This window comes from Oncorhynchus kisutch, linkage group LG2 (assembly GCF_002021735.2).
Source record: "Oncorhynchus kisutch isolate 150728-3 linkage group LG2, Okis_V2, whole genome shotgun sequence".
In the NCBI taxonomy this organism is placed as follows: Eukaryota; Metazoa; Chordata; class Actinopteri; order Salmoniformes; family Salmonidae; genus Oncorhynchus; species Oncorhynchus kisutch.
Genome location: NC_034175.2, coordinates 23184879 through 23212411, shown reverse-complemented (window position 1 = coordinate 23212411; position 27533 = coordinate 23184879). Strand labels below are relative to the sequence as shown.

At 41.9% G+C, this 27533-nt stretch overlaps 1 protein-coding gene and 1 long non-coding RNA gene across 2 annotated transcripts in view; one reads left to right on the top strand and one right to left on the bottom strand.

Moving 5' to 3' along the window:
• Positions 1 to 18984: 18984 nt before the first annotated feature.
• Positions 18985 to 22696, bottom strand: LOC109902144 (POU domain, class 3, transcription factor 1). The gene has a single exon (XM_031791265.1). The coding sequence runs from the start codon at positions 22648 to 22650 to the stop codon at positions 21520 to 21522; it is 1131 nt and encodes a 376-aa protein (XP_031647125.1). The 5' UTR covers positions 22651 to 22696; the 3' UTR covers positions 18985 to 21519.
• Positions 22697 to 24390: 1694 nt separating this feature from the next.
• The window catches only part of LOC116353657 (uncharacterized), a 9510-nt gene continuing 6367 nt past the window's right edge, over positions 24391 to 27533 (top strand). The window contains exons 1-2 of the long non-coding RNA XR_004203217.1: positions 24391 to 24600; positions 24723 to 24786. This is a non-coding gene — a long non-coding RNA (uncharacterized LOC116353657). The remainder of the gene's footprint in view (positions 24601 to 24722; positions 24787 to 27533) is intronic.

Here is a 27533-nt window from a genome sequence, read left to right as displayed (position 1 = left end):
AGAACTGTTTTGCAGGCGAAACCCAGAGGACAATCCCTCCAGGAATTAGTTTTTTGAGGTCATTGAACTTTCCAATACTTTTCTATGGGAAGGCCTAATTATTAAGACCCAGATTGCAGTTCCTATGGCTTCCACTGGATGTAAACAGTCTTTAGAAATTGTTTGATGTTTTTATTTTGAAAAATGAAGAAGTGTTTGTATTCTTTCTAAGTGTAACTCAGAAGGACTCTAGAGTGCACGCTCCTCTTTGTTTTTCTCCGGAATTGAAATCAGTTTATTCCGTCTTAAATTTGATCGATTATTTACATATTAGGGTACGTGAGATTGGATTAGAAACGTTGTTTGAAATGTTTGGACCAACTTTACAGGTAACTTTTTAGAATCCTTTGTAGGCATGTTGGGTGAGTTGGAACAGGTGTATTTCTGCCATAGGTGTATTTCGGCGCCAAATAAACTGACATTTTTGGGATATAAAGAAGGACTTTATCGAACAAAACAACCATTCATTGTGTAACTGGGACCTTTGGGATTGCAAAAAGATAAAGATCTTCAAAGGTAAGCAATTTATTTTATCGCTATTTCTGACTTTCGTGATGCATCTGCTTGGTTGGAAAATGTTTGTGACGAGCTCCGGTGAGGGCGCGCACTTGATTATTTATCTCCGGTATTGAATATGCTATTTTCCGTCTTAAAATGTATTGTTTATTTACATATTATGGTACCTGAGGATTGATTAGGAATGTTGTTTGACATGTTTGGACCAAGTTTATTGGTAACGTTTGGGATTCATTTTGTATGCATTTTGAATGAGGGGAAACAGGTGGATTATTGAATGAAGCGCGCCAAATAAACATACTTTTTTGGGATATAAAGAAGGACTTTATCGAACAAAAGGACCATTTGTTATGTAACTGGGACCCTTGTGATTGCAACCAGATGAAGATCTTAAAAGGTAAGGGATTTATTTTATCGCTATTTCTGACTTTCGTGATGCATCTGCTTGGTTGGAAAATGTTTTTAATGCTTTTGTATCCGGGGTGCTGTCCTCAGATAATAGCATGATATGCTTTTACCTTAAAGCCTTTTTGTAATCTAACAAAGCGGCTGGATTAACAAGAAGTTATCCTCTCTAGGGTATGTGGGACGCTAGCGTCACAGAAATACTCATTATAAAAATTCAGAAAACAAAACATATTTTTCATAGGTTTAAAGATTAACTTCTTGTGAATCCAACCACGGTGTCAGATTTTAAAAATGCTTTACGGCGAAAGCATACCTTACGATTATTTGAGAACGTAGCCCAGTTGACAAATTATTACAAACAGTAACCAGCCAAGCAGAAGCGTTACAAATCTCAGAAATAGAGATAAAATGAATCCCTTACCTTTGATGATCTTCATATGATTGCACTCAGAAGACATTCATGTTCCTTGTGTTCGATAAAGTATCTTTATATCCAAAACCTCCGCTTTGTTCGTGTGTTTTCTTCAGTAATCCACAAGCTCAAACGCAGTCAAAACAGGCAGACAAAAAATCCAAATTGTATCTGTAAAGTTCATAGAAACATGTCAAATGATGTTTATATTCAATCTCTGGTTGTTTTTAGCCTAAATTATCTATAATATTTCAACTGGACAATAACATTGTCAATATAAAAGGTAAACAAGAAATGCACTCTCTCGGGATTGCGCATGAAAAAGCTCTGTGACACGTCAGGGTCCACTCATTCTATGGCAAGAAAATCTATGGCAAGAAAATTGGTGTATTGCCATGATCCCCAAGATCTTGACAAAGCTTGAAGAATTTTGAAAAGGATAATTGGCAAATATTGTACAATCCAGATGTGCACAGCTCTTATAGACTTACCCAAGAAGACTCATTGATGGCAAAAGTGTTTTTAACATCTATTGACTCAGGGAGCTGAATACTTATGCAACAACTATATTTAGTTATAAATGTTTTATTGCCTCCCGAGTGGCGCAGCGATCTAAGGCGTCACTACAGATCCAGTTTTGATCTTGGGCTGTGTCGCAGCCGGCCGTGACTGAGAGACCCATGAGGCGATGCACAATTGGCCCAGCGTTACCCGGGTTAGGGGAGGGTCTGGCTGGCTGGGATGTCCTTGTGCCATCGCGCTCTAGCGACTCCTGTGGCAGGCCGGTCGCCAGTTGTACGCTGTTTCCTCCGACACGTTGGTGCGGCTGGTTTACGGGTTAAGCGGGCAGTGTGGCTTGGCAGGGTCGTGCTTTGGAGGACGCATGTCTCTCAACCTTCGCCTTTGAATCCCACTTTTTAACACAAAATATATATATATATTTTTTTTTTTACCTTTATTTTACTAGGCAAGTCAGTTAAGAACAAATTCTTATTTTCAATGACGGCCTAGGAACAGTGGGTTAACTGCCTGTTCAGGGGCAGAACGACAGATTTTGTACCTTGTCAGCTCTGGGATTTAAACTTGCAACCTTTCGGTTACTAGTCCAATGCTCTAACCACTAGGCTACCCTGCCGCCCCTACTTATATATATAAGTTTTAGTTCCAATTTGTAACACAATAAAATGTGAAGAAATCTGAAAACTTTTGCAAAGCACTATAGTTCCTACTGGGTCATCTTTTCATGCCACAATGCAGGGAGCAGCAGGTTAACGGAGGGAGAGCGGGGGAGAGACAGAGAGGGAGGGGAGAAAGGGGGAGAATGAGAGAGGGGGAAGAGGGGAAGAGTGTGAGATGGGCACTGGCAACAGCTGAGTCACTGGAGTGGATCGGTCACATGTGCTGCTTTTTGGGGGTGGAGGGGTGGAAGAAAGGAGGGGTGGAGGGGCTGTTGGAGAGGGGGCGGCATCTGGCCAACGTGCAGACAGACGAGTACTCAGGCGGTGAGGCGCCTCAAGCCCTGGAGGAGGTGAGAGGAGCGAGGGGACCAGATAGAGGAACAGATAGGGTCCCAACAATGGACCGTTAGATCCACAACCAGACAGATAGGGTGTCATAACAATGGACCCTTAGCATCATGATCAGACGACAGATAATTCAAGAGACATTAAAAACCTTGTATGTCTGTCTGTCTCTAAACCTCCCTCCCCAGGTTGGTCTGGCTAACTTTCCCCTGCCTCCATGCTGTCTGCTGTAGAGGTAACTTAAGCTCCAAGAAATTAAGAGTCATGAATAAAGAGGATGTGTCACGTAGGGAATGCCAATGAGGCGGGGCCAGGGACAGGACGCCTTCGCCACCTGACCTTTGTCTTATTTAAAAATCAAAAAGGTGCCACCGCTGTGCCTTGGGGTGTGTGTGTGTCAGGGCCTGGCAGGGGGGCATCTGGGTCCCTGATCCATGGGCCGCCTGACCCCTGACCCCAGGGGGCCGTGAAGGGGGAGTCCCACGAGCGGTGGCTCTGAATGTCACCCCACCCCATCCCCCTCACCCTCCCCGGGCGTCAGACACTCACAGGCCCTGTAATGATTTATGGGTCGGGGTGCGATTGACGCACAGCCCTCACAAGCAGCCCTGGGGAACCCCCTAAATGGTAGTTTTGACACCGCTGAAAGCCGAGGTTAAAGGGGATCAATAACAGGGCACTGGAGGAGAGGAAAAAGGGAGGGATAGGGAGAGACAGGAGGAGGAGGAGGAGGAGGAGGAGGACTGGAGCCTTTTTAATTGGGCTTTCCTCATTACGAGGAGAAGAAGAGGCCATCTCCTCTTTTGTATTATGTCCCTATGCCTCGAGGATATGAGTAGTGCTTCTAAAGGGAAGTTTTTTTTCCTTGTGCTCAGAGGTGACCTTGTGATGGTGATGCTTTTAGTAATGGTAAAACAGCTGATTCCAGAACAGGGGATTCCTCTTTTTGTGTTAGTGCATTGTTTCTGGGATATATTCTGTCCATCTTCATACTTGACCTCCAAAGCTGTATGATGCCTCCCTGTTCCAGGTCTCTGTCTCAGTTCACCCCTTGCTACTACCTAAGACATTCCCTGCTCTTCTCCAAAGCCTAGTGTCTATTTGGGCTTTGGTGTTTTCATCATCATCAGTTTTCATAAGTGTCTTGAACTGAATATTTATGAGCCCAACTCTCTCCACATTCATATAATTCCTTCTTTACCTCTCTATCTTTTTCTCTCTTTCTGTCTGTCTGTGCTTCTGTTGTCCATATGTCTGTCTCTGTGTCTGCTGTATATCTCTCTGTCTCTCCATGCTAGTCACAGGGTGGTGACGGGGGCAGGGGAAGTCTAAAATTGTGTACCTGTCTGTCCCCCCCCCCCCCCATGGTCCTGGAGGATCTCTCAGAAGTAGAACTGGTTTGACCAAGACTGGGACAGCTGCTTCTTCTCTCCTCCTAATCATGTCGCTGCATCTAAATCATCTGTGTACATTTCTAATTTCCGGGTCGCATGCAGCATCCTTGAGCTCAGCGGCAGGACTCCATTTCATCTCTCGCTCCGTCTCTCTCTTCCTCTCCTTTTCTTCCCTTCTTTCCCTCCCTCCCTCCTCCTTTATTTATTTGCTTGCTCAAATCTTTGTTGTTGTTCTGTTTTGACTGGTGTGTGTGCGTGTTTGTGTGTGTGTGTGTGAGATATGGTCAAACTCAGGTTATTTTCATGCCGCCCCAGGTCAATTTCAGGAAGTATGACAGACAACCAGGTAAGTTCACATTGAGCAATATTTTATTTGGAAAAGGTAGAAGTGTCTTTTAAAAGTGGTGGTACAAAAATTTGCCTTATTAGAAGTCTCTTTAAAAGTATATATTTTTTTATAGTTTAGGGGCTCTATTCGATCTGTAAAGCGGAAGCATTACAGATTACTTCATAGAAATGTAAAGGTCATTTCCGATTGAGCTAAGATATACTGTGTTTACCGTTTACATTTCAATCACGCTGTAAAGCTGAACTTCTGCGATCCGGATTGGCATAGGTGTAATCATAGAATCACATATAGAATCCCTATTCATTTCATATGATCTCTGTGGGCCGAGTTGGCCGAGTAAACATTTGTCAAATAACTTTTAACATGTAAACTCAGCAAAAAAAAGAAGCGTCCCTTTTTCAGGACCCTGTCTTTCAAAGATAATTCGGGAGAACCAAAATAACTTCACAGATCTTCATTGTAAAGGGTTTTAACACTGTTCCCATGCTTGTTCAATGAACCATAAACAATTAATGAACATGCACCTGTGGAACGGTCGTTAAGACACTAACAGCTTAGAGACGGTAGGCAATTAAGGTCACAGTTATGAAAACTTAGGACACTAAAGAGGCCTTTCTATTGACTCTGAAAAACACTAAAAGAAAGATGCCCAGGGTCCCTGCTTATCTGCGTGAACATGCCTTAGGCATGCTGCAAGGAGGCATGAGGACTGCAGACGTGGCCAGGGCAATAAATTGCAATGTCCATACTATTAGATGCCTAAGACAGCTGATCGTCCTTGCAGTGGCAGACCACGTGTAACAACACCTGCACAGGATCGGTACATCCGAACATCACACCTGCGGGACAAGTACAGGATGGCAACAACAACTGCCTGAGTTACATCAGGAACGTACAATCCCTCCATCAGTGCTCAGAATGTCCACAATAGCCTGAGAGAGCCTGGACTGAGGCCTTGTAGGTCTGTTGTAAGGCAGGTCCTCACCAGACATCACCGGCAACAACATCGCCTATGGGCACAAACCCACCGTCGCTGGTCCTGACAGGACTGGCAAAAAGTGCTCTTCACTGACGAGTCTCGGTTTTGTTTCACCAAGGGTGATGGTCGGATTCTCATTTATCGTCGAAGGAATGAGCGTTACACCGAGGCCTTTACTCTGGAGCGGGATTGATTTGGAGGTGGAGGGTCCGTCATGGTCTGGGGCGGTGTGTCACAGCATCATCGGACTGAGCTTGTTGTCATTGCAGGCAATCTCAACACTGTGCGTTACAGGGAAGACATCCTCCTCCCTCATGTGGTACCCTTCCTACAGGCTCGTCCTGACATAACTCTCCAGCATGACAATGCCACCAGCCATATTACTCGTTCTGTGCGTGATTTCCTGCAAATCCTGTGTTCTGCCAAGGCCAGCGAAGAGCCCGGATCTCAATTCCATTGAGCATGTCTGGGACCTGTTGGATCGGAGGGTGAGGGCTAGGGCCAATCCCCCTAGAAATGTCCGGGAACATGTAGGTGCCTTGGTGGAAGAGTGGGGTAACATCTCACAGCAAGAATGACAAATCTGGTGCAGTCCATGAGGAGGAGATGCACAGCAGTACTTAATTCAGCTGGTGCCCCCCCCTTTGTTCAAGGACACATTATTCCATTTCTGTTAGTCACATGTCTGTGGAACTTGTTCAGTTTATGTCTCAGTTTTTGAATCTTCTGTTCATACAAATATTTACACATGTTAAGCTTGCTGAAAATAAACGCAGTTGACAGTGAGAGGACGTGAGTTTATTACCTTTTAATATGGCATAACACAACCGGTCATGATGTTTTCATCTGACTGTAAAACAATCACTTCGAAGCATTCTTGTAAGCTACCTGGCCATGTTCGTCTACTCACAAAATGATTCCAGCATCAAAACACACCCACAAGTTGACGAATGGAAAGAGACCAAACACCTAAACATGTATTTGAATAACATTCTGGGATTGTCATTAGGCCTACACCCGAATTGATGCGTCCACTGCTTTCCACGCATGTCTCAGTCTTGGCCACTCATCTCCGCTTTCGCAAAATGTAACTGATCTCCTCAAACCACAATGCAATTTTGAGTGTATACCACCCGGTTGCAAGTCAATTTTTCAAAAAAAAATTATGTGGCTGACCTGCGGTAATGTTAAAGGATGGTGTAATAGCCTGTAGTTCTGTTGGCATTTTGTGTTCATGATTGTGATACACTCAAGTTTTTACTGGGGTACCTCCACTATTTCTTTTGGCCGGGACACCGTACCGTACCGTGCCGCCTTACTTTCACCCCTGAGCATATCATTGGCAAACAAGCTTAATAGATGGCGCAAGTGAGATTTTAGGACATGCATATTTGTAGCACTCATGACAATATAGGACAAGCATTATTGATTTCACACGTCAACTATTGAATACACGGCACTCATGAATAGGTTGGCACAGCATGGTATTCCGGATCATCTTTGGGATGTCTCTTTTAAGGTACATTTAAAATGTGTGGTTTTTCACACCCGCACCGTGAACAACATTATACAGTATATGAATACAGGCAATGGGTTGAAAATGATTGTACTACTATATATATATATATATATATATATATATATATATATATATATATATATATATATATATTTACACAGTTGAAGTCAGAAGTTTACATACTCCTTAGCCAAATACATTTAAACTCAGTTTTTCACAATTGCTGACATTTAATCCTAGTAATAATTCGCTGTTTTAGATCAGTTAGGATCACCATTTTATTTTAAGAATGTGAAATGTCAGAATAATAGTAGAGAGAATGATTTATTTCAGCTTTTGTTTCTTTCATGACATTCCCAGTGGGTCAGAAGTTTACATACACTCAATTAGTATTTGGTAGCATTGCCTTGAAATTGTTTCACTTGGGTCAAACGTTTTGGGTAGCCTTCCACAAGCTTCCCACAATTGGGTGAATTTCAGCCCATTCCTCCTGACAGAGCTGGTGTAACCGAGTCAGGTTTGTAGGCCTCCTTGCTCTCACATGCTTTTTCAGTTCTGCCCACACATTTTCTATAGAATTGGGGTCAGGGCTTTGTGATGGCCACTCCAATACCTTGACATTGTTGTCCTTAAGCCATTTTGCCACAACTTTGGAAGTATGCTTGGGGTCATTGTCCATTTGGAAGGCCCATTTGCGACCAAGCTTTAACTTCCTGACTGATGACTTGAGATGTTGCTTCAATATATCCACATACTTTTACTGCTCATGATGCCATCTATTTTGTGAAGTGAACGAGTCCCTCCTGCAGCAAAGCACCCCCACAACATGATGCTGCCACCCCCGTGCTTTACAGTTGGGATTGTGTTCTTCAGCTTGCAAGCCTCCCCCTTTTTCCTCCAAACATAACGATGGTCATTATGGCCAAACAGTTCTATTTTTGTTTCATCAGACCAGAGGACATTTCTAAAAAAAAAAGTACATTTTTTGTCCCCATGTGCACTTCTTCCTTATTCTTATAGATACAGTTGTAGCTATAGGGCGTACTACTACACTGCCCTACACATGGAAAGTGCAGGAACTACGTAAAATATTGAACTGCAAAATCTGACTTCAAAGTCTGTTTCTGTCCAGACAGAGAGCAATATTTAGTACTTTATGATTTATTCTGATTGTCTGGCTTGTTCTTGTGTCAGGAAACGAAATACCACTTTAATCAGATATTACACCTGGACCTTACAACAGATCAAATATTTAGGACCGAATTTGCAGTTAGTGCACTTTGCCTTTGTAGGGCAGGACAGTACTACTATTCTCCAAACATCAAGCTGAATTAGTCAAAATGGTGGCTTTGAAGGCTTCAAACATTCCTCTAGTTGTGAATATCTTCTTGTATCTACAGTATAGCCTGCAGGCTATAGGAGGGTTGGTAATAGCTGTGACCTCTCATTTCAATTGTTTCTCACACTGAAAGACAGCTCAGCAGTTGAAAGGGACCCCTCACAGTCATGAAGCCAGTATACCGTCTTCTGTTCTTCTTCAAAACCCAGAGAAGATCAAAAGAGAGATGGGAGGTAGGGAGGGAGAGGAACTTTTTAAACCTGCACTTATGCCCCGCTCTCTATAGATCTATACCTTGGTAGTCTGAATGAAGGATGAACCATATAGCTACAGGCCAACAGAGGCTGGTGACTTGAGAAATTGAGGAGGATGGGAGACCAATGGTACAGGCATGGACCACACGGAGACAGCAACGGGTGTTTCAAAAATCATCAAAGACAAATTATTTTAACCTAAAACATTTAATGAAGGCATTTATAGTAAAATATTATGGGGAATGGAAATGAGAGGACTACTTATACAGTGTTGGGAAGCGATCACAGCAGTGATTGAGTGAGAGTACGAGGCACAAGTTGAGGTGTTCAGAGGCTTGGCTTCAGTGGAGGACAGTGGTTGAGGTGTTCGGAGGCTCAACTCTTCCACTGAGGGCAGAACAGGATTTGATTGGGAATACAAAAAACAACAACACAACACAGTTCGGAAAAAAAAGAGCTAAGAATGAGTTAGTCCAAGCAAGAATTTAAATCACATTGATGTTTAATAATGTGATTGTATTTGTGTATGTGGTTGACTCTACATACATTAATGAGAGAAAATTGACAGGGCCACGTGGCTGGGAGAGGAAACCTTCAATGTGCCAGTGGATGAAAGAACACATGAGACATGGCTGTAGTTCATGTCAGGAGAGAGTTGACACCGGTGACGTGAGTGGAGTGGTCATCACCTCTTAATCAGGGAGCAGGATGGGACATAGACGTAAATACAAATAGCAGAGACATTCTATTACATTAGAGTCATCCTAGGTTTCGTCAACACGTTTCTCCACTATAAGTTAAACTCACACTCGCATCTTGCCCACTTGACACATCAAAGCATCCCAATAAACTTTCCTGAATGAAGCCCTGATCATTCACATACCTGACGACAACTGACAACTGCAAGCAACCGCTGATTCCTGTGGATTCACCCATTTGGCATGTGACAAAAATGCACTGGATGATGGATGATGAGATGGAAGCTTATGGATGATGCGATGGCAGCTATCAAATCATTCTGAATTGATTTCGACATCCCAGAGATGATAGCAGAAAATTCCAAATGTTCAACAAGTTAAGCATCGTAACGTACAGTTACCTCAGAAATCTCCTTGTAGTGGCCGTTGTTAGCAAAATGTTCCCTCTCGTCATTCCCCCTAAAAGACAACTCTTACATGTCCAAAAATGCAGTAGCGTCGATAAGCCACTTGAGAACGTCCCTGTTTCCTCTTACCTTCTGGTTGTGTTGCGCAGTTTGAATTGACAGTACTTTGTCCAACACAGGATCGATGCAGCTGTTTCCCAGAAGCTTCAATCTGATGTGGGCAATTAAAGGGGTCTTTAACAAAGAATCCACTACATTGTAGTTAGCGTTAACTAGCCATTCTGGTGGATAAAACTGCACTTTGGTAGCTAGCTATAAATACATTGAATAAATGGACACAAAAATAAAGTTAGAAAACCAAGAAAACAATACACAGTGCATTCGGCAAATATTCGCACCCCTTGACTTTTTCCACATTTTGTTACGTTGCAGCCTTATTCTTAAATGGATTACATTCTTATTACATTCATCCATCTACACACAATACCCCATAATGACAAAGCAAAAACAGTTTTTATACATTTTTGCAAATGTCTAAAAAAATTAAATATTACATTTACATAAGTATTCAGACCCTTTACTCAGTACTTTGTGGAAGCACCTTTGGCATCTTTTTGGGCAGCTTCTTGGGTATGATGCTACAAGCTTGGCTCAACTGTATTTTGGGAGTTTCTCCCATTCTTCTTTGCAGATCTCTCTCCAGAAATGTTGGGTTCATGTCCGGGCTCTGGCGGGCCACTTAAGGACATTCAGAGACTTGTCCCGAGGGTCCTGTTGGAAGTTGAGCAGTCGCCCAGTCTGAGGTCATGAGCGCTCTGGAGTAGGTTTTCATCAAGGATCGCTCTGTACTTTGCTCCCTTCATCTTTACTTTGATCCTGACTAGTCTCCCAATCACCTGCCGCTAAAAACATCAGCACAGCATGATGCTGCCACCACCATGCTTCACCAAAGGGATGGTGCCAGGTTTCGCCCAGACGTGACTCTCGGCATTCTGGTCAAAAAGTTCAATCTTGGTTTCATCAGACCAGAGAGTCTTGTTTCTCATGGTCTGAGAGTCTTTAGGTGCCTTTTGGCAAACTCCAAGCGTGCTGTCATGTGCTTTTTACTGAGGAGTGTCTTCCGTCTGGCCATAATACTATAAAGGTCTGATTGGTGGAGTGCTGCAGAGATAGTTGTCCTTCTGGAATGTTCTCCCATCTCGACAGAGGAACTCTGGAACTCTCTCAGAGTGACCATTGGGTTCTTGGTCACCTCCCTGACCAAGGCCCTTCTCCCCCGATTGCTCAGTTAGGCCGGGCAGCCAGCTCTAGGAAGAGTTGTTTGTTGGTTCCAAACTTCTTCCATTTAAGAATAATGGAGGACACTGTGTTCTTGGGGATCTCCAATGTTGCAGAAATGTTTTGGTACCCTTCCCCAGATCTGTGCCTCGACACAATTCTTTCTCTGAGCTCTAAACACAATTCCTTCAACCTCATGGCTTGGTTTTTGCTCTGACATGCACTGTCAACTGTTGGACCTTATATAGACAGGTGTGTGCCTTTCTAAATCATGTCCAAATAAGTTGTAGAAACATCTCAAGGATGATCAGTGGAAACAGGATGCACCTGAGCTCAATGTCAAGTCTCATAGCAAAGGTTCTGAATGCTTATGTAAGTAAGGTATTTTTTCTTTTCTTTTCTTGCAAAAATGTCTAAAAACCTTCTTTTGCCTTGTTGTTATGGGGTAGTATGTAAATTGATGAGGTAAATATTTTGCAAATTGTGGAAAAAGCCAAGGGGTCTGAATACTTTCTATATACACTGTATAATCTACTTCCTCCGTCTCCAGTAGTTTGATGAAACTCATTTGAATTGGATAATATACTAAAAATGCTCAATTATCTCAATCTCTCAATCTATCCAACAATGTCACCAACTCACCAAGCTTCTAAATCACACATGCATAGTACTAGATTAATTATCTGATCCTTTGATTGGATGGACAACATGCTGGTTCATAGTGCAAAAGCTTTGATTAGTTGGAGGATGTCCTCCGGAAGTTGTCATAATTACCATGTAGGTCTAAGGAAGGGGGTGGGGAGCACAAGTGTCTTGGTTTGGTGTTGAATTGAATGTAGCCAGAGTAGGACGGAAAATAGCTGTCCTCCGGCTACACCATGGTGCTACGGTAGAGGGTGCTGTTGAAACTACTGTAGATTTTAATTGCAAAACAATGTGTTTTAATCAGGTATTTGGTGACTTGAATATTTAGTTTAGTTTTATATTAAAAAAAGTATTATTTTACATTTTTCTGAAATGTTCCTCCTCTGAGAAGCCTCCACTGCTACAGGCCCGGCATCATAAATAACACAGCACTTTTCCTCCCTTACTCTTTCCTCCAATTCACCACTGGGTCTGTGGAGCGTTTCATATGGTAACTAGGGTTTCACTGTGTAGCCACATTGTTGCCCATCTTTCAAGTCGCTCAGAGGAGAAGAAACCATGAGGTGAGAGGGGGAAAAAACGCTTTTTTTTTAATGAAAAAATGCATTGTTCCATCTTTCTGCCTCCAAACCCATCCCCCATCTTTGGATCTCAAAGTGGGAGTGCAGTATTTATTACATAAACGGCGAGGGGAAGAGAACTGTTGGAGGATAAGAGAGAGGGGAACACACTGGAACTCTCACCTGCCTGGGCTAGAAGATAGGGATATATGGAGCATTTTACCCACTTGTCTCTCTTCCACTCAATCTCTTAGCTGTGACAACAACAAAAAAAGCCATATTACAACCTATGTGTTGTGATAATTGCATTGTTTACTCTTTAACCTGTTAATTCATATGCCTTGCGACCGTGATATATAGGCCTATGAAGGCCGAGACAATAAGAAGACACAGTGGCAGAGTAAATTCAACCGCACCTTTGTTTTATCACAAAACCAGATAGTAACCTCTGTCAAGTGAAGTCCACAAAACATATTGCATGAGCTACAGCATGGTCAAGCAAGTTAATGTTTCCCACATTTTCGGATCACTTAACAACTATTGATTTAGAACCACGGAGAGTTACCGCAAGTCGCAAAGAAAACAGGAGCTGCCTCCACTATTCCAGCACCATTTCAACTTTTCAACATCATCAAACCTCTGCTTAGTCCAGTACAGTGACAACTAAAAGATACCAAAAACAATTTAAGCTAAATTGATGTGGCTGTCCTTGGTTCTGATTTCTGTGTGTGTGTGTGTGTGTGTGTGTGTGTGTGTGTGTGTGTGTGTGTGTGTGTGTGTGTGTGTGTGTGTGTGTGTGTGTGTGTGTGTGTGTGTGTGTGTGTGTGTGCGTGCGTGCGTGCGTGCGTGCGTGCGTGCGTGCGTGCGTGCGTGCGTGCGTGCGTGCGTGCGTGCGTGCGTGCGCGCGCGCGCGTGCGTGTGCGTGCATGTGTACGTGTGTGTGTGTGCGCGTTCGTGCAAGCAGGAACACATGTTGACTTACCCTCCTTGATGAGAAACGCCAATGTCATCCTCTTCTCTTTCATGTTGACGAAATGGTCTATCACTCTGTCATACAGTACACACTTTTATTGTTAGTTGTCCTAGGCTACCTGGCTAAAATGCTTGCTCACTAGCCTAACTTCCATTCATGGGCAACATTACTTAGTTAATATTAGCCTTCTACATCTAGCTACATATTGAACTTCCATCCTCTCAGGCCAGGGGCACAACAATGTATGAATTAATGGTTGGATCAGAATCACCGTTATAATCATAATCAAGTCCAAATCCGTATTTCCATCCATGGCTAATTTAGTAAGGGACCATTTTAGCTAGATAGCTAGCTAGCCACTGGAGGAAAACAATACAACAAGATGCAACAATTAAAATGTTTCTGTCAATGATGTATGCTCTCAATATGATTTGATAGGTGGGATGCCAAAATCCCTTGACACTTTTTTTGGGTGCACCAGAACTATTCAATGTTGAGCTCGCTCAGTTCAACTCAAAACTGGATGACCAATTTTTTTGTACTTTTTTATCAAGCGAGGCCAAATGCTCGTTGGCTTCCCTTGCCTTTAATGCTACGGGCGGCAACAATGTCATACTCGTTTGGACAGCATCAGATTGATGGCCTACACGTAGAGAGACAGAGGGGCTCTGTTTCGCTCGCTCGGATGCGTTCTCCTGTGAGATACATTCGGCCTCTTGCGAATTGAAGGGAAATGATGAAACACAGAGAGACTAAAGATTTTTTTTTTTTGTTAATGGCTGTTAATGTAGTTCAGAGTGAATAATGTTGAATTTACATCTATAGTGACTGTCTTCCTGAATGATCAATTTAGCTAACTTAGTGCACCAAAGAGACTGTAAAATGGACACTTGAGTACCCCATAGTACTCTAATAGACTTTTCACACTAGCATGCTGTCCCCAACCGAACTGTGCTGGCTCTGATATTTCCTTTTCACATTGTCCTTTCCGGCATGAGTCCAGATATAGTGTATGCGTGACCTGGCCAAATCAGCTCGGTTCAGCTCGGCTCAGTAATGTGAAAGCACCTTACTGTACGAATCAATACCATACAATGAATACCTGGGGGCCTTGTAGTAGTATCAACCTAGTATTGGGGGTCTTAGCCTTCTCAGGAGCATAGGTCTTCAGCATCCTCTTAGCTACTGTATCTCCTCTGCAGCGAGTTGGGAGAGAATCGCACCGAAGAGCATTATTCAAGCCCATTATTTCCATAATTGCCGGCATTGTTGTGCTTGTTTGTAATGTTGTTAATAACAGGCGACGCCGTATAATACGCTTAATGTTATTTATCTGTTGGCAGATAGATGCGGCTAATCCTCATTCATTTGCTGCGGATCAATGCAAATCCTCTAGTGCGAGCAAAATCCCCCTCTGAGCCGCTGGTTTTTAAATGTATTTTTCCACCATTAACCAGCTTTAATCCCTGCTAATCATCGCTAATCCACATCTCCTGTGTTTGATGATACTTCCCTGATGAAGGAGGTAGGCAGGCAGACAGGCAGGCAGACAGGCAGGCAGGCGTCTGTGTGCTGTGTTCAAATGCCTAGTGCTGGCTCCAGCACCAGTCTTGAAATGGTGCTTGGCACCAGTCAGTCTGTACTGTATGTTATGGGAAGGAGAGGACAGGGAGAGAATGGGCCTGGTCCTATATATATTTGTGCTGTCTTTCTAAATCCAACCTATGGTCATTGTCAAACAGATCTGGGACCAGGCTAGGAGAGATAGGTAACTTCTGACTTTACTAATGAGACAAAATGGTGGTGATTATTGTATGACCCAAATAGGTAACTAATCCGCACTTTCTACTAGCCCAGTTGGTATTCAACCAAGGTCCAAAATCTTTGCAATATGAAATGTTATGAAAATATGAAATGTTACTCGCCTGGTGGGCTAGTTTGGCACATCTTCTACTGGCCCGGTCCGAAAAGTACCAGGCACATTAAACTTTCAAATAGAAGTTAATCAGATGTTTTCACACCTCTATAAAGTAGTCTAATGTCAAGATGAAACCATGTCCCACGACATCTGAAAACATCTGACAAACTGTCATGTAGGAGTGAAATGTCTCTTGCATTTCCTTCCACTGGACACACCACCATCATTGACCAAGTTTTTTTGTATTTTTTTTTTAACGTTGTTACGTAAGGTTCCCAAATGGCATCCTATTCCCTATATAATTTATTAATTAGCATAGAGCTGTGGTCAAAAGTAGTGCACGATATAGGGAATAGGGTGCCATTTGGTACCCAGACATAGTGTCAGGAAGTACTTAGTGCTGGTGATCTCCATCCTGTGCCATGCCACACAGCAGAACTAAATAGCAAATGGGGAACTAGTGAAAGGCAATTAGTCATATTATGTCATCGTTGACCTTCCTACTGCATTAGCTGTGAGCTGGTTTAAATTCCACTTCCTGGGTCCATGCAACTGCACTTCAATACGGGCCTATGTGGCATTACTGATGGTGCATCTCGTTTAGTTCAGGTCCAGCATGTTCAGCATGCACTTTAGCCACATGGACAGACAACCATGTTCCAAAGGTTGTTACTGTGTTTGTTGTATGCTTTCTCTGTTTGCATCAGTTGAATCTGGCTTATTGGATGACGACTGATGGTGGAGTTTGATCATCATCCAGGCTGTGCTTCATGATTTTTGTGGGGATTTTGAAAGTCATATTTCAGTACAAAAGTATGACCAGTATTGCATGATTTAGGTCCAAAAGTGGCACCATTTTAAGTTCCACACCAGATAATGAGTGATGCTGGTGGGAGAGTTCTCTAAGGACTGTGTCTACCCTATGAAACTAATAACTCACAAATCCCAGGTGTCTAGTGTGGCTCCAATGTGGAGGTGTGATTCAGACGAGCCGTTTAGTTGGGTTTTGAGCACATTCAGTGTCCCAAACGGCACCCTATTCCTTACATAGTGCACTACATTTTACCAGAGCTGGTCAAAAGGAGTGCACTATATAGGGAATAGGACACCATTTGGGATGTACATAGAATCTTCTGTTACAGAACCACTTCACGACATGTATAGGACCTATCAGTCACATGCTGATTATAGATTGAATTTATTTTGTTGTGTACCTTGTACACTATACCCATTAAATGAGTGGAATCTGATATTTCAGCCACACCCGTTGCTGACAGGTGTATAAAATTTAGCACACAGCCATGCAATTTCCATAGACAAACATTGGCAGTAGAATGGCCTTTCAACGTAGCGCCGTCATAGGATGCCACCTTTCCAAGAAGTCAGTTCGGCAAATTTCTGCCCATGAGAGAGCTTCCCCGGTCGACTGTTATTGTGAAGTGGCCACACAAGCTCACAGAACGTGACCACAGAGTGGTGACGCGCGTAGCAAGTAAAAATCGTCTGTCCTCAGTTGCAACACTCACCACCGAGTTCCAAACTGCCTCTGGAAGCAACGTCAGCACAAGAACTGTTCGTTGGGAGCTTCATGAAATGGGTTTCCATGGCCGAGCAGTTGCAAACAAGCCTAAGATCACCATGCACAATGCCAAGCGTCTGCTGGAGTGGTGTAAAGCTCGCCGCCATTGGACTCTGGAGCAGTGGAAACGCGTTCTCTGGAGTGATGAATCACGCTTCACCATCTAGAAGTCCGAAAGACAAATCTGGGGTTTGGCGGATGCCAGGAGAACACTACCTGCCTCAATGCATAGTGACAACTGTAAAGTTTGGTGGAGGAGGAATAATGGTCTGGGGCTGTTTTTCATGGCTCTTGATAGGCCCCTTAGTTCCAGTGAAGGGAAATCTTAACGCTACAGCATACAATGACATTCTAGATAATTCTGTGCTTCCAACTTTGTGGCAATAGTTTGGGAAAGGCCCTTTCCTGTTTCATCATGACAATGCCCGCGTGCACAAAGTGATGTCCATACAGAAATGGTTTGTCAGAATCGATGTGGAAGAACTTGACATCCGCCTCCACTGATGAAGATATAATATTGTGTATTATTCTTCCAATACATTTTAAACAAATTGCTCAGTGACTCGCCTGAGCTCTTACAGCTGTAGGAACAGAGTTGTACCATTTGGGGGCGCTTGAGACTCGCCGTTCTCTTCAAAATGCTTCAATATCGTAAAGCCTCATTTGGGCTCATTTACAACAGTTTGAGCTGACACTTCTCAAGGCCTATAGTATCTTATATTTATTCGTATGTGAAGTTATGTTATAGGGACCTATGTGTGCGTCAAATTGATCAGATTTGTATTAATCTCCAATATACTATTTATTATTGGATGATAGAATCCGAGCGCTCCTATGACTTTACAAGGAGCGCCTAAAGATCATTAGCTACATTTGGATGACTGAAATACGTGGAAATGTCAATATGCATAATCGCTTGGCATTATGAAATTGTATCAAACAGTGGGAGGGAAACAAAATGATATCCTTGATGAGATGTGTATAAAAGGAAATTATATAGGCCCACCAACAGAGAGAGAGTGAATCTTCTATTCTCGGGTTTTCTATCTGAAGGACAACTTTTAACGTCTCTAAACATCACTTCAAGAATTCCTATCTGACAAAAAGTTTGCCTTCACTCAAGTTGATATCGATAACCTATATGCTATTCAAAACAATTGTTCCTACTTTTGTTAGGGTTTATTCAAGCAAGTCATGTAAATGATCGTTCTCGGTTTTATTGAAGGCTATAATAAATGTTTTCAATCCATAGCATTTGTTTATGCGATGCATTGTTAAAAATAGGCCTATCGCTGGCTAGGATTAGGCTAAAGTAAAACAGTCTTAATTTAATGTGGAGTAAATCGACATTTCTTATTGTGCTAATGTCAAATATGGACACTACAGATGTACAGTATCTTGATTAAGTTCTAGAGCTATAACTGAACATATTAGGCTAAACATAACAATACTTCGCGCTAAATTCATACAGTTTGATGTTAAACGTTTCTTTGGACTTTTGACTAACTCTGAAATATTGGATTAGTTTGACTGTTATTAAAGTAAATTGTTGATGACTTCTCTGTCATTTGCGGCATTGAAACTGGTGAGACGCAATGGCATTGGCGAATGAGTTGCAATATTACGCCTACATTTGCCGAATCAGAACGGCTTGTCATCTAACAATTTCCCCCATAGCATAATGTCCACCCACATCTTGTTTTCTTCCCAGAAAGAAAAGTTGCGTCATTTGTATCTTATTAATATGAATATCAAAATATAACACAAACTAATTGTGTGTCCAGGTTCATAATTATTCTTACATGGCTATCGGTAGGCCTGCGTTAGCTGTAGGCAGTAGCCCCACATAGTCTACTATGCGTGTTTCAATGGAGCTGGTGTGTTTGTGTGATCCAAATGGTAGCGAGCCTATTCCTTTGCATTTTGCTCTAATTCAACATAGCCTATTACAGCCAATTTAATAACATCAGCGTGATGTTTAAAACGAAAAACCAATTTGTATTATAGCCTATACTTATTCTGAACACTTGGAGAGGTGTGTGTGGAGAGGTGTGTGTGGTCTTGTACTGTACTCCATTGTACAGTACTCCATTGGCCTAGTTGTACTGTACTGTACTCCATTGGCCTAGTTGATATTCCAATAACCCATAATTTGGTCATTATTAGTATGATTATAGACACTCAGAAATCCCTCGCAGGCACTTTATTTGTTCTCAAAGTTTAAGATACAATAGAAGGTGTGAATTTATTTTAGGACATATTTTATAAGTACCTTAACACTGTAGGCTACTAGTTTTAAATAAGATTACAATCGGTATGTTGGTGCGCACCAAGAGAAAGTCATTGTTGCTATGTAGCATACTATTATTTACCTGGAAAAACATTGTTATTATCATATCACAGTATTAACTAATAATAATATTAATAGTAATTGGTACATCAGTCAATAAAAAGACACTATTTTCGTAATAATATTGCACAATTTAATACTGCGATTACACAGAGATGTGAACGATTGTGTGGATTTGATGCGGATATGAATGCCTGAGGTAAACATACTGTTGTCTGTTCCCTTGAAAACAGCACATGTACACAGCCTCTGATTTAAATGAATCCCAATTACATAACGGAAAACTGGTTTAAACTGAACACATGTTGTAATCAACACTTTCTGACTGTTTAAATCAGAGTGGTTAAACACAACACACTATCTTGGTGCATTTGATTTTTGTTTACCACATACATTTGTATATATTTTTTCTCATCTGGTGGTTTCACAATAGTTAGCAACAAAGGAAAACGGTTTGGTTTTTGAATGAAGACAAAATACCTTTTCTTGTATATACGTTTTATGTAAGTAATAAAATATTACTATAACATAAATAGGAGAAATGTGACTTTGCAGTCTACATTTAGCAATCAACATACAACCAATGTAGTGAACAAAACATATTGAAATCCACTGCAACATAACCATTAACCGAGCCAAACAAAAAGCTCCAAACACATTTAGGAAATAAATATATATATAAATGGTCAGATTCATAAATGAAATCATATTAAAATATCTTCTTGGAATTAGTAAGTGTACAAAACTGCCGGAAAAACAAAACAAACCAACAACAAAAAAATATCTCAGAACAAATACATGTTTACATATTCGACATATTTACACATCGGAAATAATCCTGGCAACATTTTATTTCAAACATCTTTTTGAAGAAAGTTTTTTTTCCCGCTGTATCGAATAGCACTGTCTGCAGTACGCAATTGTACTATAGGCTACTGCCCATCAGAATGTACCAGAGCCTTGAGAAATGACACGCAACGCACGAGTAGGCTAGTTAATCAGATTTTTCCTTTCTTCTCCATATCCGAAAAAAATATATATATATGTAAAACAGGTCCCTTCATCACTTTTCATTCGAGAATGTTCTGAAATTCTCCGTATATAGTGTTTATAATACAATAATAGGAATGGTATAAATTAATGGGGTGTAGCATAGGCTACCTTTCAGATCAATATAGAAGCTACAGAATTCGAGTTCTACTTTTTATTATGATATAAAGAATGAGAACAGCGTGACACTTCGACCTGGGGCACTGAAGTTACCTGAGAATATCACTTTCATTTCATATTAAACCAATCTCTTTCCAAAAGGTGGTTGGAATAGCTTGGCAGTTAGCAATGCAAGTTGCTGACGGCGCCCTGGAGTGATTTTAGGAACCTGTAAACATGAAAATAGTGAGTAAAGGCCTACCTCAAAACAAATTCTGAAAACAAAACGAATATAAAAATTGCAATGATCATTTCAACGAAAGAATAAGTGCTCCATACAAAAGGAAAATAATGATCAAAACAAATACTGAAAACCGACAAGAAACACATGTTTCATAAAGTATTCATCCATATTGCCCCTTTTAGCGTCTGTTGCTATCTGCAAAGCATACATGTTTTAAGGCTGCCAGACGTCAGCTGTCCTGCTGCATTCGTCAATTTTGAAATGCATCTGACATTTAAGTGTGGGGATTTTTGTCATTCAACGGGTGCCATAATTTCCATCATCTTTTCACAAACTCCTCTGGCCAGATGACGTAGTGTCAACAGTAAGAGTAAGGAAGGCGTTTTTGATGAGTTACAGTACACAAATCAAATGAGAGAAACAATAAAAACAGTCTTCAGAAGAGACACTGAAGTTAAAATATTCCAAACAAATCAAACATCACAATTAATAGAACGAAGCGAAAGAATAGGCTAATAATTAGAAATATTGGTTAATCGGTTTTAAGCCTGAAGAGCAAAATGTTCATTGTGTGTGTGTCTCCTTTGTTGATCATTTTCAGTCAACCACCTCGCACTGTGGTGAGCGCCATCAGTTCAAGACACCACTTGCAACATTTAATCGTTACCCTTTGAACAGCCACGAAACATCGAATTTACTTTACCTCCTCCATAGAATTTTGGTAAATAAAGATATTTGTTTCATTTAAAATGTGAACGAAATCAATTCAGTAATAGTGTATGTTTTTCGTTTCAACAATTTTCCATTCTACCTATTTGTTGTTGTAACTCAAGCTCCGGTTACTGGGACAAAACTCATCTGTCTATCCAACTTTGCCATGTCTCTGTTCTCTCTCAGTAAAACAAAATGAAATACTGTAAACTCCATAGTCCTTTCCCTTTTTTTTCTTGTTTCCCCCGAAATTGTAGGATTGTTCATGAAAACAGTCACTGCACAGGACTCTGTAATGTGTGGTGAAGAGGGGGTGTCTCCGCTTGAGAATATACGTCCTCCATATTCGGATGAGGGACCCCTATCGGCGTCATTCTTTTCTCTTTTTGTCTTCTGTTGCAAAACCAAACACGGACAACCTCTTTTTCTAATTGAAGAGAGACGGCTAAACTGGTGATTTCATGGGCAGAGGGCTTGGGACATTTTAAGAAATGATTTTCCAGCGCCCCTTTCACCCCAACTTCAATCGAGGTCCTCTTCTTTCTTTTCCTGCCCTGCGCAGCAATCTTGTCCAAATTGGTGGGGCTGCCAGTGTTTGAGTCTGTCTCCTCCAACCACTTGTTTAGCAGTGGCTTAAGTTTGCACATGTTCTTGAAGCTGAGCTGCAGTGCCTCGAACCTGCAGATAGTGGTCTGAGAAAAGACGTTTCCGTACAGGGTGCCCAAGGCCAAGCCCACGTCCGCCTGTGTAAAGCCCAGTTTGATCCTTCGCTGCTTGAACTGCTTGGCGAACTGCTCCAGGTCGTCGGAGCTGGGCGCATCCTCGTCTGAGTGGTCCTGGTGGTGGCTGAACGCCTGCTGGGGGGACTCCATCTGGTTGTCATGGCTACCTGTATCGTCGTGGAGCGGGTCCCGCATGCCGTGGTGCAGAGAGGCGGGCTGGGGACTTAGCATGGCGTTGAGGTTCGTGTATCCCGGCTGCGAGTAGACTAGCGACTGGTGCCCGTTGGAGGCAGGAGACAGCGGGGACAAGTGGTGCGTCGTGGTTGGCGCCCACGACCCATGGTGGCTACTCTGCGTCTGCTGGTGCACCAGGTGAGATCTATGGTGGAAGCCGCTGCTCAGGTCCTCTCGGCTCGCCTGAACACTGGCTTTGTTGTGCTCCTGTTGCCCGATATGGGTGCCGCTGGTCCAGTCGGTGTTGGAGGTGGGCAGCCACTGGTGGTGCGTCAGGCTCATCGGATGTCCGGTGTTGGTCGCCGCTAGCCCTTGCAAGTACTCGTGGTGCATCATTTTCTGCACCTCTCTGTAGGTCGTCCCCTGGTGCATCCTGTCCGAATCCGGATGCATGAGCGGGTTGGACGGTAAGGAGTTATTCCGCGGAATATACTGAGCTGTTGTAGCCATGGCTCCGACTTCGAAAACTGACGAGTACTTCGGAGGTCTGGAGGCTTTAGAGCTAAAAACGCAACAACCTGCTCTGGGAGGTCTTGGGGAAGAGCTAAGACACGCCTCCTCTTCGCTTGCATTGGCTCCTTACGGATTCAAGCCCACAAGAGGCATAGCCTACGTTGCAGAGCGCATTTTACACACATAACGAATAGGGCTCTGTTTCACATATACTATATAGAAACATGTTAATTCTATATATTACATTTATATTTTAGGGTATTGGTAGCATCACGGTCTCTGAATATGACCTAGGTTTCCGTTATCCCTCTCTCGTGGGCTGCTTGTTTGCATGTCACAGGCGCACAGAACCCAGTCACTCGCAATTGGTCGCCCCTTTCTCATTTTTTCATCCATCCTCTCTCTCCAAGCCAGGGCGGAGAGGGTTGGAAAACAGTAGGAAATGATTGGGTTTCGTTGGGTTCGTTCGGGTTGTTTTTCAAATAACCACGTGGGGGAGTACGGGGATCTTTTTGATGGGGTGACAAAATCCCCCCCTCCACCTTGATATCCTTTTAGTCAGTGATGACTAACTGCGCGCTCCCTATTTAAGTAGATTCGTATTCTTATAGTGTAGTGTTCCAGAATTACAACCACCCACAAAAATCTTCAAAAAGAGATGCATGTGAATAAGCACTGTGTGATGTTGATATGTCTATGAATATGGTGAGAATGTGTGACAAATCTCAATGCGTTTTCTTTAATAATAAAGGCTACCCTTTAATCATTTATCCCAGTTGTTTATGACATGTCCAATGTTAACCACTTTGAGAAAAAAAAGGTTCTTGATAGAACCAAAAAGGGTTCTATTGCTTGCTTCATATATGGCACACCTAAAGGTTCTATATAGAAACCTTTTTTATGGTTATTCGATCAGAACACCAGGGGTTCTTCTTCACTTTGGGTTCCATATAGGGTTCAATATTAAAGCTATTTCGGTTCTGTATAGAACCTTAAGGGTGCCATATATGAAGCAAGCATAGAACCCTTTTTGGTTCTATCCAGAACTTTTTTTTCGAGTGTATGATCTCCTCATCAAGGCTTATCATTCTCTTTCTCTCTCTCCCTTTCTCTCTCTCTCTCACACACACACACACACACACACACACACACACACACACACACACACACACACACACACACACACACACACACACACACACACACACACACACACACACACACACACACACACACACACACACACACACACACACACACACACACACACACACACACTTACACTTTTGTCATTGGATAGGGCTTTGGAAAATTGTAACATGAATCTGCAAATGTTTGTATTATGCTAAATTAACAAGGGCATGGATAGTAATGTGTTTCAGGATTAAAATTATGGTTATACGTGTAACTGTAAATCGCTCTGAATAAGAGCGTCTGCTAAATGACTAAAACGTCTAAACTGTATAAGAGTACTATAAGAGCACCTTCTTAAAAAGTTATGGTTGTCAAATAAAATCATCTCCAAATATCACGTTCAATTTTACCACCCGTGAAAATGTGGACCTATATGCAAAGCTCATGAAAAGCAGAAGGTATTTTATAGCGTTTCTCTCGAAGCATTTTACTAAACAGCAACTTAGAGTGAAAATCCTGTGTTTCTCCCTCTTGGCTTCTTCCGCACTCCTCTCCCGGTTGATCTGATTATTTTTCCCTTCACGTTTTGTCCCAATAGCAAATTACCAATTCTATGAATTGCAAAGCAGCCTCGGAGACGCTGAGGGGTAGAGAGGGGGGAGATGCGAAGATTGAAAGGGATCTTTGCAAACACAATCACGTTCTTAAATGGAAATGCGGGGCTTTAAACAAATCTTACATCTCTCCCGTTCCAGTCGCCTAAAAGTCCGCAATCAGACGCATGTTCCACTCCTTCTAAAACCGAAGCTTTTTGTAAGCTTTTTCAGGCATCACTCTTTATTTTAATTATTTACCTGAATGCATTTTTTTTTTAAATCTCACGCGCGTGTTTATGTTGTTCTCGTCTCTCACATGGCACTGCTCTCTGTTTGTAGGCTACAGTGGAACGCACTGTGCGATGTATTCATTTCAATCCCTGGACTAGAGCACGATTTAACGGTAAGTTTGCTCTCTTTTCTGCTACGTGTGTCCTTACTTCACTCTGGCACGAGACGACACTGAAGAATATAGTGCGTGTGTGGATAAGATGCTCTTGGGGTCACAGGTGCTCGTCATCATCTCTTGAAAGGCGTGGTTTTGCCCATCCGACCTTTATATATTTAGTTTGGATCGACTAAGGGGAGACAATTCCAAAGAGTTGGCCAGGTGTCATTTAGAAATCCTTAAAAGGTTACAGAGGAACTTCTGGAATTTTTATTTCATAATGTACAACATATTCAGTGAAATATTTTAGTATGTATTCCAATAGAAGGATGCAATATTAGTTGTTATCGAAATGTCTGTTTTCATTAATAACGTAATAATAGCAGTGTTATAGGCTACAGCTCAGTGACTGATTAATATGTCAAATCAAGCCATTATCCTTGCTACCTTGGATTTGATAATATACCAAATAACAGGCAGGCCATATTTACACATCTAATAGGCTTGTAAACACAACCTCTTCAGACTATTCAATATGCAAATAATGTAAATATCAAAACGTGTTGTGTGTTGCTTTGATGCATTCAGTAACCTAATACAACATTTCCACTTGAGTAAAATAGTTTAGATTAATCTGAATATCACTTGATCTGTCAAGGGCCTTTGCTTGTTAATTTGCAAGATGTTCAGCCGAACATTTTGTAAGGACTTTAAAGATCACTGAACCCTTGGAGACCACTCTGTCGGGTTGCGACTGCTGCCGGAGAGTCAGTTCCATGCCTCAGTTAATGAAGATGCGTTACCATTCAATCATTCTCGTCTCCAAGTCTATAAAAAGTCATTTCTGCCGGGGAAGCGGTGCAGCCGGGGCAGCCACAGACATACAGACCAACTCTTGTGCTTTGCCAGCCAGTTCGAGGAGCTGTGGAAAAAAAATATCCAGATGCTCACCCCTCTCTTGGTAAAGAATATGGCCTTGTGTGGAACTAGGTGAATTTTTGCTAAGATGCACGAGGTTGCTATGGAAAGAGCGTTGAAAGGGATGACACGCATCTTACTGCTGATGAATGATAGGCGATACAGGAAAAGGCAAAAAAAAGAAGAAAAAAAAGAGGTCACGATATGATGAATTCATAAAAAAAGACAGTGGAACACACAATTATGGGGTTTCAGTAGCTGACTAGTTGAGTATAAGGCATGGTGATGCGAGTTGAGGAAGCCCGGGTGACCCTGTCCCAAAATAATAGTCTCAATTTTCAATAGTCTGCCTTGTGTCACATTGAACCCTTTCTAAACATCCTTCCCGTCCCCTTTTCTTGCACCGCTCTTTTTTTATAGTCCGGTCACGTCCAAGTGCACGAGCCTATGCAGAAACGTTAGCATTCATTGTGGTTGGCTAACTCTATGGTGAAGCAATGGGCTTATGCTGTAGCCTATTTGGGCTATGAACATTTTGGAAAAATAGATAGACAATCTATCTGTATAAAATAGGATGAAAGTGCATGTGTATCTTAGCAGTAGGCTGTAGCATTTCGTTTCTGCACTGTCTACAATATACTCACCATAATTATTTCCAATTGCGCGTGTGTTCATGAACTACAACAATGTCGTCCTGTGATGTTTTGTGCCCACTGGACTTGTGCCCGCTGATATTAGAAGTATATATTTTTTTATGTAAAAAAAAAAAAATCCCTTATAGTATTCTTTGCGCTCCCTGCCAGTCACGTGTTAAAGCCTCAAGTGGGACCTCATCGACTTGAATAAAATTATAACCTGGACGCACCTCAGCCAACAGCCACCCGGTCCACTCTTAATTTAGCCTAACCATGTTCCTAGAAGGCATTTCCGAAAGATGAAACAACAAAAATACATCAATATTCAAATACCTGAAAGGCCTACCCTCACAACATAACAGTCTAACAGTATTTATCATCTAAAATAATATTTGTACAATTATAGTATTCACAACTGGTGCACAATATTCAAGTTAAAAAAAATATGACACAAATGACAAATTCAAACAAGGACATTGAGGCCTAATTCTGTTTTAAAATAAATTAAATAAAGTCGCAGGGATTGTCTTTTTAATAGGCTAATAAAACTCTTTAGGATAACAGTCACATATCAATTGGAATGCACTTTCAACAACTGTCACCCAGTGCCTAGAATTACAGGCCTAGCCTACTGTAGAATTACAGGCCTAGTCTACTGTAGAATTACAGGCCTAGCCTACTGTAGAATTACAGGCCTAGCCTACTGTAGAATTACAGGCCTAGCCTACTGTAGAATTACAGGCCTAGCCTACTGTAGAATTACAGGCCTAGCCTACTGTAGAATTACAGGCCTAGCCTACTGTAGAATTACAGGCCTAGCCTACTGTAGGTTTGAATCTATTTCTAAAGGTCAAAGTCAAATATGTTATACGTTATATTCCTCCGAAAAATTACGCCTAGAAGCTGGTGCTTTCTGAAAGCCATTTCACAACAATACCTTTCTCAAACTCAGATGGAGGATGATGATTTTAAGTTCCTAACATTAGACACATTGTATGCTAGACATCTCTCTGCATAGTCCCAGAAAGGAACCCCATTTCCTGCACTGCATTTGATGTTAAACACACATTTATTCCACTTCCAGAGGGTCGTTCAATCGACCGTTGCACCTGCCACCTTTACATTTGGATAAAAAAAACAGAAAATACCTATTATTCACAAACTTCCACAATTCAGATAATTGTACTTTCCCCCACTTTCAGTCTTTCT

Excerpts from the sequence above, each read along its gene's own strand:
- LOC109902144 (XM_031791265.1), bottom strand. The coding sequence starts at position 22,650 with ATGGCTACAACAGCTCAGTATATTCCGCGGAATAACTCCTTACCGTCC.